General features: G+C 41.5%; 1 protein-coding gene across 4 annotated transcripts in view; it reads right to left on the minus strand.

The window, feature by feature from the left end:
* Window positions 1-18,367, minus strand: part of ENOX1 (ecto-NOX disulfide-thiol exchanger 1) — an 899,109-nt gene that overhangs the window by 178,698 nt on the left and 702,044 nt on the right. For all 4 annotated transcript variants that reach the window (XM_075336870.1, XM_075336871.1, XM_075336868.1 and 1 more), the window contains 2 exons: window positions 15,036-15,248; window positions 3,522-3,628 (listed from right to left, as the gene is read on the minus strand). In XM_075336870.1, the coding sequence (XP_075192985.1) occupies window positions 3,522-3,628; window positions 15,036-15,248 (320 nt within the window). The remainder of the gene's footprint in view (window positions 1-3,521; window positions 3,629-15,035; window positions 15,249-18,367) is intronic.

Below are 18,367 nucleotides of genomic sequence, written 5' to 3' on the forward strand. Positions count from 1 at the left end.
TGCGTTAGTAATGTCCTCATTAAGGTCTGCAGCCGGCAGCACTGGAATGCAAGAAACACCCCTCAATGAACATATGGACACAGCGGGAATGGAGGACAGTGGAGAAGAATTTTTATATGGGAACCTCACCCGAGGCTGAAAAACTCTGCTTATTATTATAAGCATTATATAATTATATATGGTGTGTGTGTGTGTGTATACAATTGTCTTTTCCATGTAACTAATGGACAAAAATTCTGATTATATGCAAATGTCAGAATTTTTTTTCCCTCCATCGGTTAAATGGTAAAAAAAAAAAAAAAAAAAAAAAAGTATGCAAATTTATTATATATTTTATATATATATATTATATATATATATATATATATATATATATATATATATATATATACATATATATATATATATATCTTACTTTATATTTTGATAGATGGACATTTACAGACATGGCAGTTCCAAATAGGTTTTGTTCTTTGTTTAATTTTAATGGTGGGAAATGGGTGGTTGTTTGAATCTTTTCTTTAGATTTTTAAAACTTTTTTTTATTTATTTTTTAGTTACCTTGGGAGACTTGAACTATATACTGCAAGATTATAATATAACAGCAGCTGAACCTCACAGGAGTACCAAGATGGCAGTCAAGGTGGCCTTTAGCAGGCTTTGCGCTGCCATAGTAATCCATTGGTGTGCTGCGAGGAGGGCTATATGGGGGATAATTTCAGCTGGTGTGCATGTGCACCGTCAAGAATGTCATTGCTCGGCCTCAGCTACGACAGATGCAGGTTATATAACATACTGTGTGTGGAGAGAGGTCAGAAACTGAGCCCTTTCCACACTTGTAGACAAAGGTCAAAAAGTGTTGAAAACACGTAATAAATATGCTGCAAGTCATGAAAGACAGCTTATTGTTGCATTGAGATGGATAAATCTGCACCATGTGTTTTAATTCTGGTTAGCATGGATAAGTCCACAAACTACAAATATTCTCTACACTGTAAAGGGATGGTCCGAAGGCAAAAAAAAATGTCACATAAAGCTCTATCAATTTAATGCTAGAATTTAAGCCATATCTTATATACTTGTATCAAAAAATCCGTACAGTTCCCTAAATATACAAACTACTATTCTAATTTTTTAGTTCCTGTCTGAAGACTATTCGTTTGAGAATCCCAGTGCATGCTAACATACTCAAATGAAGACTCTACCCACCCTCCTCCCTGGAAAAGAAGCCTGCTGTCTCTGTCCCTCCTTGCTGTCTCTGTCCCTCCCTGCTGTCTCTGTCCCTCCCTGCTGTCTCTGTCCCTCCTTGCTGTCTCTGTCCCTCCCTGCTGTCTCTGTCCCTCCCTGCTGTCTCTGTCCCTCCCTGCTGTCTCTGTCCCTCCCTGCTGTCTCTGTCCCTCCCTGCTGTCTCTGTCCCTCCCTGCACAGTCAAGCACTGTTATAGGCTCAGAACAGTAATCACAGAGGTGTCTGTACCTGGCATGCAGGAGACTAACACCTCCCCTGCTGGTGATGTCACTGGTCTCTTGAATGCCGGGTATAGACACCGCTCTTTTACCTGCAGATGATTACAGAACTGAACAGATAACAAGTGCAGGGAAGGACAGACACAGCAGGGACAGATGGCACAGAGCAGGGAGAGGCACAGAGCAGGGAGAGACACAGAGGGACAGACCGGCCCATGAAACAAGCGTCATGATGATGCTTCATTTAAGTGAAGGGGCAGAGGCAGCAGTCACTGCCCCATGACGACACTTTGTGTGAGTATCCCAGCATGCACTGGGATTCTCAAATGAATCGTCATCAGACAAGAACTAGAAACAAAAAAATGTAATAGTAGTTTGTGTAACTAGGGAATTTTCAATACAAGTGTACTAGAAGGTAGCTTAGATTAGAGCATGAAATAGATAGGGGTTTAAGTGAAAATTCCTATTATCTTCAGCCCACCCCTTTAAGATTATCTTTGGGCAAATGAATATTGCTAGGATCTATGTAGACCTGGCTGTAATATCTTCAAGCAATCACGGGGCGCCTGTTCTATGGCAGATTTTCCACATGGTGCCACTCCTTTTTACGTGTATGCAGAATCCTGCATAGAAGTCCAATTAGGATGAACTCCTAAATTAAGAAAATACTGCAGACTTTTTTTTTTCTAGCAAACCTACAGTGGGAAATTTTAAAGTGGAATACAGTACAAGGCAGGGGATGAAATGTTCACATAGGCCATCTACTTGCTGCAGAAATTGACTTGTGTTGAAGCATCAATTTGTGGTGGATTTGCACCTCCAGCTTTCAAAGTTAAATCCTGCAATCAAATACAAGAGCTGCAGATTATGCGGCAAATTACTTGCGGATCTACAGCAAAAAAGCGTCAAGTACAAATTTTAAACCAATGTGTTTTTTTTCTCCGCTTTCACTGAAAATCTACAGAAGCTTCCCCTATAAATCTGAACCATGTGAACCCTAACAGTACCCTGCACAGTGCCTATTCTGCAAGCTGTTGAGGAGCCCAATTGATCAAGTGAAGGCACATACTGGAGATTGTAAATCCTTCAAGAAAAGATAGTCAACTGAATTCTATGCGTGTTCAAAAAAGGAAATTAAAAAAACCCAAAACATCATGGAGGTTAAATGTAAAAACAATTTAACAAAATTAAAAGACGTACTTACTTGTTAAAATTCGGGTTCAAAGTTAAAGCAGTTGCTGAACAAGAAATGGAAACTGGGTGACCGTAAAAAGTAAAGCGTATAACGAAATACACTCAAATTTGTTAACGTGACGGCTAATTAAACCACATGCATTCACAGACATATGCAGATGAAACACTAGAGAGAAAAACATATGCAATAACCATAATAAACATGCATAAAAAGTTGCAGACTCACCAATGGGGTGTGGGGTGAGGTACAATAAAAGTATAAAACAAAAAGCCCCTAGATAAAGTATTCGAAGAAATCGTCTTGAATATCAAATTATTGGATGCCGTTCTTGTTTGGAAGATGCTTTACAACATCACAATATAGGGCAAAGCTATAATAGTGTCATGCCCCTAAATTGTGGTAGCAATGTACATATGTTATGATTTTAGAGATTGAAAGACACCACCTTGGTCGCTTAATATTTTTGTATAGTCTATGGTGGGAAAAATAATAAAAAGTATTGATTTTGAAAGAAAAAAAAAAGCAATAAAAAAAGGCGAGATTGCACTTTTAAGAATCTGCATATGTTTGTATTGTTATCATACAGAACTTTATCATAACATCATTGACTTTTGCATTAGCATCCGGTCTCAGGCATACAGTAAAAGGCTTTATGCTGGTCTCACAAACCTGTTGCTCCACAGAAGTTCAAGTTACTGGGTCTTCATGTCGTCATCCAACATGTCAAGATAATGTGCAGAGCATTAAATGCCTTAAACCCACCTTCATTTCCTATTGAATCAAACACTCCTCATTCACCCAGAAATGTTCACTTAGTGAATGATGAAAGCGATGGATATAATGGTAACAAAGACACCCACCTCACAGTGCTTCCGCCAAATGTCAATATTCTTGCGCTGGGCTTTGGAGAAATGGTCCCATGCTTTTTGTCTGGAGGAAGCGTTGAAAACGGCCACAATCTGCTCAACTTCAGTGAACAAGGAAGTCAAACAAGACAAGCAATTTATGTTGTGGTCATTCCATAGAAGGCAAAATAAAGACGCATGCGGGTCCTATGGATCAAGCATCTAAACTTCATCCATAATCACCCAAAGCATGTGTCTTTTGTACTTACATGGTCTTATTGTTGATACTGTCGCTCAAGCGTCCAATACTTTCATTTACATACACTTAAACACTTCACATCAAAATCTTCTAAACAGTGATTAGTTACAGAAGAAAGTCTCATTAATTAATAAGAGTCAAGTGTAGTGACATTCATTTAATCAGTACTTTCCATATTATAACATTGACAGCATTTGCCGTCATTAGAAAAATTGTTTCTTTAATTCTCTGCAGACATTCAACTAGAATATGTCTGAAATGCGCTACTTTTGTCTGATGTAATAGAAGTTCCAAAATTCTGTCTGATAAAATGCTTAAAACAGTCATAAAAATTAGGGCTAGCCTAGCCATTTAAAGCTTTCCATCACTCAGGCTCAAAGTGTCACAAATGTGTTACTTTTTAATGTCTAATGTAATAAGCTGATCTCAAACTCAACCAGTGTTATCCTGAACTTATAGCTTGTACATTTTCTCAGTATTAAAAGAAATTAATGTGAAATAAAAATAAGATGTACAAAAAAACAACAAAAAACCTGGAAATGTGAGCATATACCACTCATTGTAGTTTAATCTTAAAGCCGTGGTTCAAAAACTGTAAAAATATTAATCTAAATCCCTATATATTTATTGCCCCTATCTAATATTTATAATATACATTAAAAATTCCCTACCCTGGAGTACCTACACTAACTATTGATTTTTCTTTCCTTACTTCAAGTCTGATGATGCTTTGTTTGAGAATCCCAGTGTATGTTAGGATACTCGAAAGAAGCATCAAGGGAGCAGACCTCATGCAGAGCTCTAAGCCTGATCACCGCCAGCTTACTTCTCCTTGTCTTCAACCATATGAGTAATCAGCAGGAAGTGAGAGCTACAGCAGCTCTCACTTCTAGTTGATTATCTCCTACGTCGAAAGGCAGGAAGAGGGAAGTCAGCGGTGATAGGGAGTGGGGCTCACATGACGTCACATCCTTTCATGACCCCCGGGAGCACGAGTACTAACACTGCGCTGGAACGGCACCGGCAAGGAGAGTATAAGCTTTTTCTATTTCAATGTGGCTGAACATGGGGAACGAGAAGGGGTTGTCCATGACTAGGACCATGACTTTAAAAGGTCTATACACAATGGCCAACCATGATCACAATCTGCTCATTTACAAGACACTATGATAATAAGTCAGTGTACTAGCAGAAATACAGAAGAGGGCAGGGCCCCTGTCCAAGAACAGTGGATGGGCCTTGTGCAGTCCAATATCTCATCATAATGTACAATCCAACCTTTCTTCATGGGCCCCTACCAAACTTCAATGATTGGACTGTCAAACGTCAACGCCCCATCCCCCACCCCAAAAAAAAACAACAAAAAAAAAACCAAACACTTTTATTTGTAGTTCACACAATTGGAAATTCAAAATGCCACTGATAAAAGTGCCCATTGAATCCTCAGATCATCTATTGTCAGTCTGAAAAATTTTGCTGAGTAAGCAGGACTTCTATTGACATTACACATAATCTCCAGGTCTTCATACGTACATCAGATGTACCTTTCTTTTTCTCTTCAGTATGGAATAGGACAGATTTACAAGAATACTATTCAAAGCTGATCATTTTGTTTATAGGCGTTAATATCTATGACAAAACTGCAAACTCTAAAAAATTCTGTATCTTGAGATTGATTGCTTTAAAAAAAAACAAAAAAAACAAAACTTGACACAATGGTTCTATTTTTAGTTATATTTAAAACAAATTGTGGCTAAAATCTAGAAACGTACATTTCTTCGAGGCTAGCACTGCAGAACGATGACCTACATGATAGCAGACATGTATGTTAATTCCCTCCAGGGCTGTCGAAAAAGAACAGCTGCATGGAGCAGACGGCAAAAGTCCTTGGTACACAGAACAGATTTCTCATTAACACAGGAACACGTCCCACCATTTTTCTGAATGTGAATGGTATTTAAACTTTCCAATATGTTTTAACGTTTAAGTACTTAACCGAATAGACAATTAGCAATTTCCTGACTGGTAGAGACCTAATGAATCTTGCTGTAACATTTCTGAAGGACTGTGTGCATGCTATGCAGATGTCTCACTTGCCTCATTTCCATTTGCTGCACCTAACAGACAGGCTGCGCTAGGTGAGAGCTGAAGATCTAGGTATACGCTATGTGGTAATCATGTATTCAAGGGAGGCTCTTGTCTGGGAAATTGCAGGCAGTAAACCATCATCTAATGGGCACAAAATGATCATTTGCCTCCCAGAGAGGACATGTTTAGGAGACTGCTTAACAGCATTATCAAAGCACGATATTAAAACACAGCAAATAATTTAGCAGTGTTTGACCCCTGGAACATGATGTATTTCCGTAATTTATTCCTGTCATATGCAGTTCAAACCATCAGCTTCTACTTGAGAGATACATATGAGCTTTCTGGGAAGCGAAACTATCTGAATTTACATTTTTCATTTAAGTACTAATACATTTAAAAAAGCAATTTGTTGCATATAAAAAAAACAAGTGAGACCTCAACTTATATACCAATACGTGCTACCAGAATTGGCCAAAATTTGAGGTGTAGCATAGAATATAGACCTATATACATTGTGATCTATAATGCTATCACAATACTTTGTGGACAACGGTTCTGTGATTAAGCTTGTTGGTACATGTTGAGTAAATTATACACCAAGTTGTCAATCTTTTGTTATTGTAAATGGCAGATGAGGCATTTTTTTAATTGACTGATGGAGAATTATTGATTCATATTGCTCAGGTTTCGTAATGAGCTATTGGAGCTCAGACGGCCTCGACTCATGTACTTGAGTATAATGGAAGTCAAAGGGGAACTCAAGCAATTTCAGAGAAATCTTCAGGAAAAATGCTCCAGTTCCCCATTGACTTCCATTATACTCGATACATGTGTCGCACCAGTCTCGAGTGTCCAACTGCTCATTAAGATTTACGAGTACTGAGCACCGGCGCATGGTAGTGCACTCTCATCGCTATTCATTTCCCTTGCTTACTTAGGCTAGAAAACCTTTCGGAAATTCTGTGTCCCCAAAAAATAAATCTCCTACTTCCACTTCATACCAGATTTAAAAAATATATATCTTGGGATGAAAGCTTCAGAAAGCACAAAATGAACTAAAAATGTTGCCATATTGTTGGTAGTAGTGGTATAGTTTGGGGAGAGCAGGCAGGCCTCGGAGGCGTCTATAAGATGCTCTGCCTTGCGCAGGTAATGTAGAAAGAAGACAAAGGACACAAATTGAAATTATGGTTTGGAAGAAGGAAAGACTAGCTAAGAATTTAAGAACTTGCTAAAGTTTATCTAGTTCACATTAAGTGCATTTCTTGTAGGTTTAGGACTTCAGAGTATTCTAGCTAAGAATTTAGTTGGCGATTTAGATTTCTTTAATAGGAAAGTAAAACATTGGGCATACACAGGTTACACTTGATCAAAACAGATAATTTCAACTTTTAATGGGTAAACTTTAACCCCAATCTATTGTTTTAGCCAACCAATAGAATGTCATTGCTTGAAAAGCAGTTGGACATGCTCAAAATATAATCTGCCAAAAACATTGTCCTGAAAAGAGTGTGCCAAAAATATTCCTAGAACATTTAAAAAAAAAAAAAAAAAAAGACTGTTTGCCTTTTACCCAGTGCTATTGAACATGTATGGCTGCTGCGACTGATTGTTTATCACACGATCATTTAACAATTATTCACCCATCAAACTGCTTCTATCTGATCCGTATGGCCTCCCTAAAGTGGTTGCATGGCATATGTCTTAAGACAACCAGCATTTGAATAACCGCTGATCTGTAGAACTTGGCAGCGGCTGTTACACACTAAGCAGAGCTCTGCTGCTCAGTTCCGTTCAAGGAGCTAATAAAAGCTGATCCAACTACCGCATTTTTCGCTTTATAAGACGCATTTTTGTTCCCCCAAATTTTGGTGGAAAAGTAGGGGGTGAGTCTTATAATCCGAATATACGGATTATATACTGCAGGGTCCAGGGGAGGTGGGGGAAGCTCTGGAGCGGTGCTGGAGGCTGAGGAAGGCTGGTAGAGGCTGGTGAAGGCTGCAGCGGGAGATCTCCTGCTCCCGCTCATATAATATGCACTGCCGCTGTCCATCACCATGGTGCTGAAACCGCACCATGGTGACGGGCTGGGGGAGCGGCGCATATTATATGTGCCTGTGCTCCCCTTTGATGGCACATGCCCCCTCTGTGTTAGATATGGCCCCCATGCTGCTGCCCATAGTAAAATAAAAAGCTCTTTACTTACCTCCTCCAGCGTGTCTCCCCGGTGTCTCTCTCCTGCCGCTGTGATCATGCACGCAGAGATGTCACTCTGCTGTGCCGATCACATGACCGGCACAGAGAACCAGGAAGTGCACGAGCTCAGCAACACAGAGGGAGACATGAGGGAGGACAGCACTGGAAAAGGTAATGAAAGAGTTTCTTTTACTATAAGCAGCAGCATAGGGGCCATATCAAACACAGGGTGATGTGTGCCATCCACAGGGGCCATGGGCAGCAATAGGGGATGTGTGCCAGCCACAGGGGGCCAAGGGCAGCAATAGGGGCCATGTGCCAGCCACAGGGGGCCATGGGCAGCAATAGGGGCTGTGTGCCAGCCACAGGGGTCCATGGGCAGCAATAGGGGCCGTGTGCTAGCCACAGGGGGCCAAGGGCAGCAATAGGGGCCGTGTGCCAGCCAGAGAGGGCCATGGGCAGCAATAGGGGCTGTGTGCCAGCCACAGGGGGCCATGGGCAGCAATAGGGGCCGTGTGGCAGCCACAGGGGGCCATAGGCAGCAATAGGGGCCGTGTGCCAGCCACAGGGGGTCATGGGCAGCAATAGGGGCAATGCGCCGGCCACAGGGGGCCATGGGCAGCAAAAGAGGCGGTTTGCAAGCAACAGGGGGCAATGGGCAGCAATAGGGGCCGTGTGCCAGCCACAGGGGGCCATGGGCAGCAATAGGGGCCGTGTGCCAGCCACAGGGGGCCATGGGCAGCAATAGGGGCCATGGGCAGGAATAGGGGCCGTGTGCCAGCCACAAGGGGCCATGGGCAGCAATAGGGGCAGTGTGCCAGCCACAGGGGGCCACGGGCAGCAATAGGGGCAGTGTGCCAGCCACAGGGGGCCACAGGCAGCAATAGGGGCAGTGTGCCAGCCACAGGGGGCCGTGTGCCAGCAATAGGGGATGTGTGCTAGCCATAGGGGACGTGTGCCAGCCATAGGGGACGTGTGCCAGCCATAGGGCACATGTGGCATCACTGGGGAAAGTGTGCCAGCACAAGGGGGCTATATTCAATATAAGTGGGCCATATCCAGATTAAGGGGGCTATGAGGGACACATATCCTATATGATTTGTTAAACGGACACTGGCATTGTAAGACGGACCCCATTTATTAAAAAAAAATTCTCTTTTCCTTCACCAAATATGGGGGTGTGTCTTATAAAGCAATAAATACGGTAGTTGTGCACGGTTTTAAACTCCCACGAATTTCATACATCAAGCATGGGTCCTTAAAATTATATACCCACGCAATTCCTTTAAGGCCAGTTGTGTAGACCGATAAATCCAAGCTATGGTCTGTTAGTGACCTCTCAATATAGCCATATCCATTTTCATTTTTTATTTTTATGACCAAGTTGAGGCATTTTATTTCAGAAGAGTAAATGCCTTTTTTCTCTCAAAGTACAATTCAGAATGAGCAGAACAGCCTGTCTCCAGGGCGAGGATCAAAATATCTAAATATTATTTTGCAGAACAGACAAGGCAAACTGAGATGAATAATTTGATTCTGGAATTAATGCAAATTCCTAGGACTTTGAGATTGATGGTTTCAGGTCATTTTTACACAGCATCATTTTCCTGCCTTTAATCAGGTTTATTCGTAGAACAAACATTTAAGATTAAGTTGAAGCATCCTTTCACTTAATTATGGAACTACTACTCCAGTCAAGGAGCTGATAGTATCTGTGATTTCTTCAGTCACATTTTATTAGAATAACACTTATTGATCACAGAGTCCTTGAAATATAAATGCTATCATCTGATTTGGCAGCATTGTCAACTATTTGTGGGAATTAATTTTTTTTTAAATATATTATATATTCCCCCATGCCCTCCCAGAATTTATATGTTTATTACTAAATACCCTGCCTAATGAGCACTTTATACTGCCTGACACCTAGACACATAATGAAACTTTCTTTATAAAGTCCTTTTTTGCCATGTACAGTACATGAGTCCTTTGACTAGTCTATGGAGTGTTAGCTTCCCCTGACTAGTCGACCCTCATCACCGGCTTCCTGCAAATCTGGTGCATGGAGGTGGCTTTCTTCACTAACATCATTGCACCTCTGAAGTCGGGTGTACCCTTCCCTACTTCAGAGAAGCATTGCGCATATCCGAAAGTGAAGATGATGGTGATTTCACATCATTGCGCCTCTGAAGTTGGGTGTACCCTTCCCTCCTTCAGAGAAGCACTGCACATTTCCGAAAGTGAAGAAGATGGTTATTTTACTTTCGGGCATGCGCAGTGTGCTTTTCTGAAGCTGGGATACATGCATCTGGCTTCAGAGGCTCAATAATATTAGTGATGAAAGCCACACGCAGGATTAGTAGGGAGCTGGAGATAAGAGCCAACTAGTCTGGTGAAACTAATGCTTCATTGACTAGTCAAACGGGTAATTTACATATGCAAAGAGCTTTTTTCAATATATGTTTAGATGTCAGCCAGGAAAAAGGGTTCCATAGACAGGGTATTAAGTAGTAAATATATAAATGTTGGTGGGTGAGAGGGAGGGCATGGAAGACCTGTCAGGTTTCCTTTAACTTTGCCATAGCTATTCCCAAAAAAATAAATGATGTCTCTTTTTCTAAGAAGTGTAAATAGACAACATAGGTAACATCATTGCTGCATCTTATCCCTCGTTCCAGTATATGTGCAATAAGAATAAATCTAATAAAAAAAAAATTTTAACGGCCTTCAGCTCAATTTCAAGCCATGGCAACTTGATGGATAAACGCTCTGTATGAAGATCAATCTCGTGTAAGCCTAGATAGGTCCACTAGGGTCTTCTCTGCCATTATCTTGACAGTATCAAGCCATCTGGTTGCTGGTCTTGATCTTTGCCTTGTTCCTTCCACTTTTACGACCATGATGTCCCAGTGATTGTTCTCTTTGTATGATGTGTCCAAAGTAGGCAAGTTGTAGCTTGGTGATACGTGCTTCGAGTGACAAGTCTGGCTTGATTTGTTTTAAATTTGATTTGCTTGTTCTCTTTGCTATCCATGGTATAGAGAAAAGCCTTTTTGAGCACCACATTTCCAAGACGCTGATTCTTTTTCTGTCTTGTTTTTTTTATTGTGCAGGTTTTACATCCATATGAGAGTACAGAAAAGACCAGACTAAGTATAAGCCGTATCTTCATCAGCAGTGAAATGATCCTCAATTTGAGGACCTTACCCAGTGACTTCATTGTTAATTTACCCATAGCTATTTTCCTATTGACTTCCGGTGTTGTCGCTGCATTGAGGAATCATTCATCCAAGTAGGTTGAAATCTTTTACAACTTCCAGCTTGCCACTGTCCATCTCAAATGTGCCCCAGTCGTACCTTGCAGTAGTCAGTATCTTTCTTTTGATGGTATTGTGTAGGAGTCCCATGATTGAGCTTTCCATCTTGACACTCCGAAGTATTCATTACATCTATGCTTGTTGCTATCAGTGTTGTATCGTATGCGTGTTTAAGACTGTTGATGATTCGTCTACAAATTTGATTCCTTCTTTTTCGGCAAGTCCAGCCTTCCTGAAATAGCTTCTGCATATAAATTGAAGAGAAATGGTGACAGGATGCACCCTTGTCTGACACCACGCTCTACTTTGAATGTTCCGTGTCACCGTTTTCCATTTGAACTGTTGCTTTTTGGTTGATGTAAAGGTTCCTAATGAGGCTGATCAGATGGTTCTGCACACCCACAGCCTTTATATTATTCCAAAGTTTCTGTTGATCAACACAGTCAAAGACTTTGCTGTAGTCGATGATGCAAAAATAGAGCACCTTGTTATATTCTTTGGCCTTTTCCATTATCCATCTAATATTAGCAATTACATCTCTTGTTCCTCTGCCTTTTCAGAATCTTGCTTGCTCCTCTGGTAGCTCTTTGTCAAAGTGAGGCTGCAGCCATCTTTGTAGGATCTTCAGTAGTATTTTGCTGGCATGAGATATGAGCACAATAGTCTGATGGTTTCCACAGTCGGTAGCATCTCCCTTCTTTGGATTAGAAACAAACACTGATTTTGTTCAGTCCATGGGCCATTTACCAGTTTCCCATATTTATTGACAGTCGTATGATGATTTCAACTGCTGCTTAAGACAGCTTTGTTTTTTGAGAGAAGCTTTATCACAGTATCGATTGTCTTTTAAGATATTCAGTTCGCTATCATTTCCAATGTCCGTTTCTTCCCTTAACACCAAGTCATTTTTGTAGAGGTTCTCAGTGTCTTCTTTCCATCTTTCCTTGATCTGTTCTGGCTCAGTTAGTTTGTTCCCATTGGAATCTTAACATTCCCACTCTTGGTTGAAGCTTGCATCGTGTAGCTCAAGGGAGGTTCACCAACTGACCTGAAGAGAACAAAAATATCCATCTTCTAGGCATTTGAACAGCTAAAATAGCCTTCATTGTGATGACCTTACCAAAATCTTCACTTTTCAAGAGAGTAAGGTAGCCTTCATAATCTGGTACACCTATAAAAGATGGGTTTGTTCAATAATGGGGTTTTTTTTTATTTCTACTCTGGTGACACCTGGAACCCTAGCAATGAACACAAATAGAAACGTGGACATACATTGGTGGACACGCTGTTTAAAGGCAATCTTTAACAATGATGTACGATTTGTTGCACTTACATTACTATTCAAATTATATGCACATCAGGTATATTTCTGAGGAAGGAAACTAAGAGCTAGCTAGAATTATTTTACTCGTTTATAAACCACCATTAAATTCCACACTGCTTTACAAACATCATTATCAATTTCCCCATTGGGGCTCACAATCTGAATTCCCCAACAGTATGTCTATGGAACATGGGAGGAAACCCACACAAATTCGTGGAGAAAACATTTCTTGCAGATGTTGTCCTTGATGGGATTTAAACCCAAGACCCTAGGCTACATTGCTAACCACTGAGCTATTGTGCTACCCCTGCCCTACACTACAATTAAGAAATTCATAGATGTTCGCAAGGGTCCAAACAGCTTTTATGTGCTCCTGAGACACTCTCATCACATTACTGAGTGCCCTAAACTTTTACAACTACTTTTAACATCTCTAAGAAAACATAATAAATTGATTTAAAGACATCCCAAGACAATTGTGTCATTGCATGAAGTGACCAGCTGGAATATTTTATGCCTATTTCCCAGAGTCCTCAAATTACTGAGATGAAGCCAAAACCATTTCCTGGACACTTTTACTGTTGTTATACTATTAAAAGCCTGCTGTACTCCGCAATGTCACCTTCAGATTTCATGAAACTGTCATAACATAACGGTTCACTTAGACCCTTTAACTTTATGTATTTTTTTATGTGATTTTTATGCTATTTGCACATGTTTGTATAATACGATGTTTCCATCTCATCTTCTTAGTGGACTCTCTAAAAATAGAAAACACTGTTTTCTCTTCAAATTTTAGGGGTACTTTGCACACTGCGACATCGCTAGCCGATGCTAGCGATGCAGAGCGTGATAGTACCTGCCCCCGTTGCAGATGCGATATCTTGTGATAGCTGCCGTAGCGAACATTATCGCTACGGCAGCTTCACACGGACTTACCTGCCCTGCGACGTCGCTCTGGCAGGCGACCCGCCTCCTTCCTAAGGGGGTGGGTCGTGCGGCGTCACAGCGACGTCACACGGTAGGCGGCCAATAGAAGCGGAGGGGCGGAGATGAGCGGGACGTAAACATCCCGCCCACCTCCTTCCTTCCGCATAGCCGGTGGAGGCAGGTAAGGAGATGTTCCTCGCTCCTGCGGCTTCACACACAGCGATGTGTGCTGCCACAGGAACGAGGAACAACATCGTATCTCCTATTGGTGCGACATTATAAAAAAGTCCGATGCTACACAGATCACCGATTTATGACGCTTTTGCGATCGTTTATCAGTGCATCTAGGCTTTACACGTTGTGACGTCATTACCGGCGCCGGATGTGCGTCACTTTCGATTTGACCCCGACGATATCGCAGTAGCGATGTCGCAACGTGCAAAGTACCCCTTAGTGTTTAATGGTCACATCTAACAACCAAAAACTTCAAACCAACTTTATTACATAAAAGTAAGAGACCTAAAACGATACTACGCCACGAGCTGAAGAACCCAAGTCTAATTTGTTCTAATGCCAAAGCTCATTTTCTACAGCACGATACTGCAATGTGATATATATCGTCTACTTCAGAGGGAGACTTATAAATCAATAGAGCCCTCAAACTACTTTATACCGACAGTCAGATGCTTTTTAGTCTTATTAATGTAAAAGCAGAGCATCTAAAAGCTTGTTTCAGAAATTGCATTCACAGCATTATTATATTGATCTAACGTCAGCTGGGAAATTAAAACTCTGCTATTAGACCGTTCAAGGCCATGTGAATGTAGTTCATAAGATCTTTACCTTTTTAAGAGCGAGCACGCAAACAATTACTAAAATTCACAGGGAAAAAAAAATCCATACTAAAAGCAATGGTAAGCTTTTAAGTACAAGAATTGTTTAAAATTTTCAGCATAGAAACAACAATCCAACAACCTAGTTACCAATCTATTTCGCTCTGCTTGAATTTTGAGGAGGCAAAGTCAAAAACTTTCCTGATCTTCTAAGACATCTGATTTTGTTGGCAAGGGAGTGAAGGCACTTGCTTGGACCCTTGAATCGTTTTTTTAATGATGTTTCATTGTACTCTTCTATATATAACTATGTACGACATATCCCTATACATTGTACTCCTTTATATAACCATCTACGACATCGCCCTATAAATGAGTGATTCTAACTAATGGTCAAGCCCATTTGGCTACGATATAGTTACGTTCGGTGAAAGTAATGCACATCATTTGAATGTCACTTGGTCAAGACTCTTACAAAAATATCACGTACCTTAATTCAGTCGTCCATCTTGACGTGGGCCCAAGTTAATTACAATTACTTACCCCAAAATTTAGAAGAGAAACAAAAGAGGTACTTACATTGAGTAAGAACTCCAAGGAGCTCCGTTTTATAGATTTCCTTGGCTTCTTCCATTTTGTCCTCATGTACTGCCTTCTCATTCATCAATCGTCGAACATGACTGTTTGCTGACTGGACCATAGAGTAGAACTGGTTTGCCGTCCTTCGATTCACTTCTCCTCTCTCTATCCACGATAGGAGAACGGAAATAGCTTCTGTGAATTTGTTGTCATCTGGAAAAGAAGGGAAAGCAGAGATTCTTGACCTAAAAGTGAATCAAATCTACTTTTCTTTACTAGATATTGTCCACAAAAAGCTGTATGAATTGAGAAAGTGTAGGCCATCAAAAAAGAATGAGAATTAGATGGTAAATAATGACTGAAGGGTAACATGCAATTAATGCAGGCAGATAGGCAGTGTAAACGCTTTCAGGTGGATACACAACTACAAGCTGTTCACATATGATTAGATACTGGTATTACTGTTGGACCAAGAGAGGACACCCAGGTGGTGGAAAGGTCAAGGCTACAAAGGGTTCTACTGCTTGTCAAACTTTTTTTTTTTTTTGGGGGGGGGGTACTTTTTTGTGCAAACTACATAGATCAGCATCTGTGTCACATTCTCAAAGGGAACCTGTCACCAGATTTTTCCCTATTAAACCAAAAGAGTCCCCCTTCTGCAGCTCCTGGCTGCATTCTATGAAGGTGCACCTTGGCCCTGACTCTGACCCTTCTTTATATAGTTTCATAGTTTTTAAGGTTGAAGGGAGACTCTAAGGGGCACTTTGCACACTGCGACATCGCAGGTGCGATGTCGGTGGGGTCAAATTGAAAATGACGCACTTCCGGCATCGCATGCGACATCGCAGTGTGTAAAGCCTAGATGATACGATTAACGAGCGCAAAAGCGTCGTAATCGTATCATCGGTGCAGCGTCGGCGTAATCCATGATTACGCTGACGCGACGGTCCGATGTTGTTCCTCGCTCCTGCGGCTGCACACATCGCTGTGTGTGAAGTCGCAGGAGCGAGGAACGTCTCCTACCGGCCTCACTGCGGCTTCCGTAGGATATGCGGAAGGAAGGAGGTGGGCAGGATGTTTACATCCTGCTCATCTCCGCCCCTCCGCTCTGATTGGCCGCCTGCCGTGTGACGTCGCAGTGACGCCGCACGACCCGCCCCCTTAACAAGGAGGCGGGTCGCCGGCCACAGGGACGTCGCACGGCAGGTGAGTGTGTGTGTGAAGCTGGCGTAGCGATAACTTTCGCTACGCCAGCTATCACCACATATCGCTGCTGCGACGGGGGCGGGCACTATCGCACTCGGCATCGCAGCATCGGGCTGCGATGTCGTAGTGTGCAAAGCCCGCCTAAGTCCATCTAGTTCAACCCGTAGCCTAACATGTTGATCCAGAGGAAGGCAAAAAACCCCCAATGTGTCAAACAAGCTCCAATGGGGAAAAAAATTCCTTCCTGACTCCACATACGGCAATCAGACTAGTTCCCTGGATCAACACCCTGTCATAAAATCTAATATACATAACTGGTAATATTATATTTTCAAGAAAGGCGTCCAGGCTCTGCTTAAATGTTAGTAGTGAATCACTCATTACAACATCATGTGGCAGAGAGCTCCATAGTCTCACTGCTCGTACAGTAAAGAATCCTCGTCTGTGATTATGATTAAACCTTCTTTCCTCAAGACGTAGCGGATGCCCCGTGTTCCAGTCGTATGCCTAGGTGTAGAGAGATCTTTGGAAAGGTCTCTGTACTGTCCCCTCATATGTTTATACATTGTGATTAGATCCCCCCCTAAGCCTTTTTTTTTCCAAACTAAATAACCCCAAGTTTAATAACCTGTCTTGGTATTGCAGCCCACCCATTCCTCTAATAATCTTGGTCGCTCTTCTGTCTACCTGTAAGATTATGCTATTTATAACCTTCTATACTTTTGCTATCAAGAAAAGCATCCATTCCTCTCTTAAATTCATTCAGTGAGTTGGCCATCACCACTTCCTCAGGAAGAGAGTTCCAGAGCCTCACTGCTCTTACCGTGAAGAACCCTCTTCTATGGTGATGTAGGAATTTTCTTTCCTCCAATCGAAGAGAATGCCCCCTTGTTCTTGTCATAGTCCTTGGTACAAACAGATCATGGGAGAAATCTCTATATGGCCCTCTGATATATTTGTACATATTTATGGAGGTCCTTAAAGGGAATAAAGGAGGTCCTTATGGTTTGTACATATGGAGGTCCTTAAAAGGGAATCTTCAGGTTTTTGCTCCCCCCGAGAGCAGCATAATGTAGAGACAGAGACCCTGATTCCAGTGATGTGTCATGTGTCCCTTACTGAGCCGTTTGCTGTCATTTATACAGAGCTCGCTCATGAATATGCTGGACTACCTGGCAACATGCCAATTAGTCCTCTAATGATAATCTACTGCTGATAAAATAGTGATTTTATCAAAACTACACTAAGCAGCCCAGTAAGTGACACATCGCTGGAATTAGGATCTCTGCCCCCACCCATGTTATGCTGCTTTTAGATTAGGTGGCAAAAACCTGGTGAAAGATTCCCTTTAATTGGTGCTGCCTTAGGCACTGAGATAATGGTCTTTTCTAGAAAGTCTTTTACCTAGGAGTGTGCATTACTGTTGCATCCATATTGAGAATATAGGAATAGAGGAAATGTGGGACATCTGAAGTCAGTCTTTAATTAAGCCCAGTAACATCGCAGCGTGATCTCAGAGTGCTGCTTTTCATCATATTCTTACAATTCTGTCTTACTTGCAAAATTTATAAAACCTTTTTAAATAAAAAAAATCTACTGTTTCCAAATTCAAAAGGACAGATCTAAGAAAAAAAAAATACACAAATCATAAGACAATTTTTTCAAGGACCAAATTTTGTCATTTGTGATGAATGGGAATCATCCCCCACATATTCTTCGCAATCTATTCAGCTTTTTACTTACATAAGTAAGGGAATGGGTTATCATATTTATGGCACCTAATCTGAAAGCAACATAATGTAGAGACTATGCTTCCAGCGAAATGTCACTTAGGCTATTTTTACACAGGGCGTTTTTGCAGCAATTTTTTTCCTGACCAAAACATGATCTTGTGGCAGAAATTCTCCAGGCAGTCTTCTGCAGTTTTGGTGCGTTTTTAATGTGTTTTTTTTTTGGCCACTGCAATGGATGCAGCGGGACACGGAACAAGTAATCAGCCGGCACTGGAGTCAGCTGATTTGAACTCAGCTGAACTCCAAAGCCCGCACACACTGCGATGGATGCAGCGGGACACAGAACAAGTAATTGACCGGCACTGGAATCAGCTGCTCTGATTACTTGTTTTC

This window comes from Anomaloglossus baeobatrachus, chromosome 2 (genome assembly GCF_048569485.1).
Source record: "Anomaloglossus baeobatrachus isolate aAnoBae1 chromosome 2, aAnoBae1.hap1, whole genome shotgun sequence".
NCBI lineage: Eukaryota > Metazoa > Chordata > Amphibia > Anura > Aromobatidae > Anomaloglossus > Anomaloglossus baeobatrachus.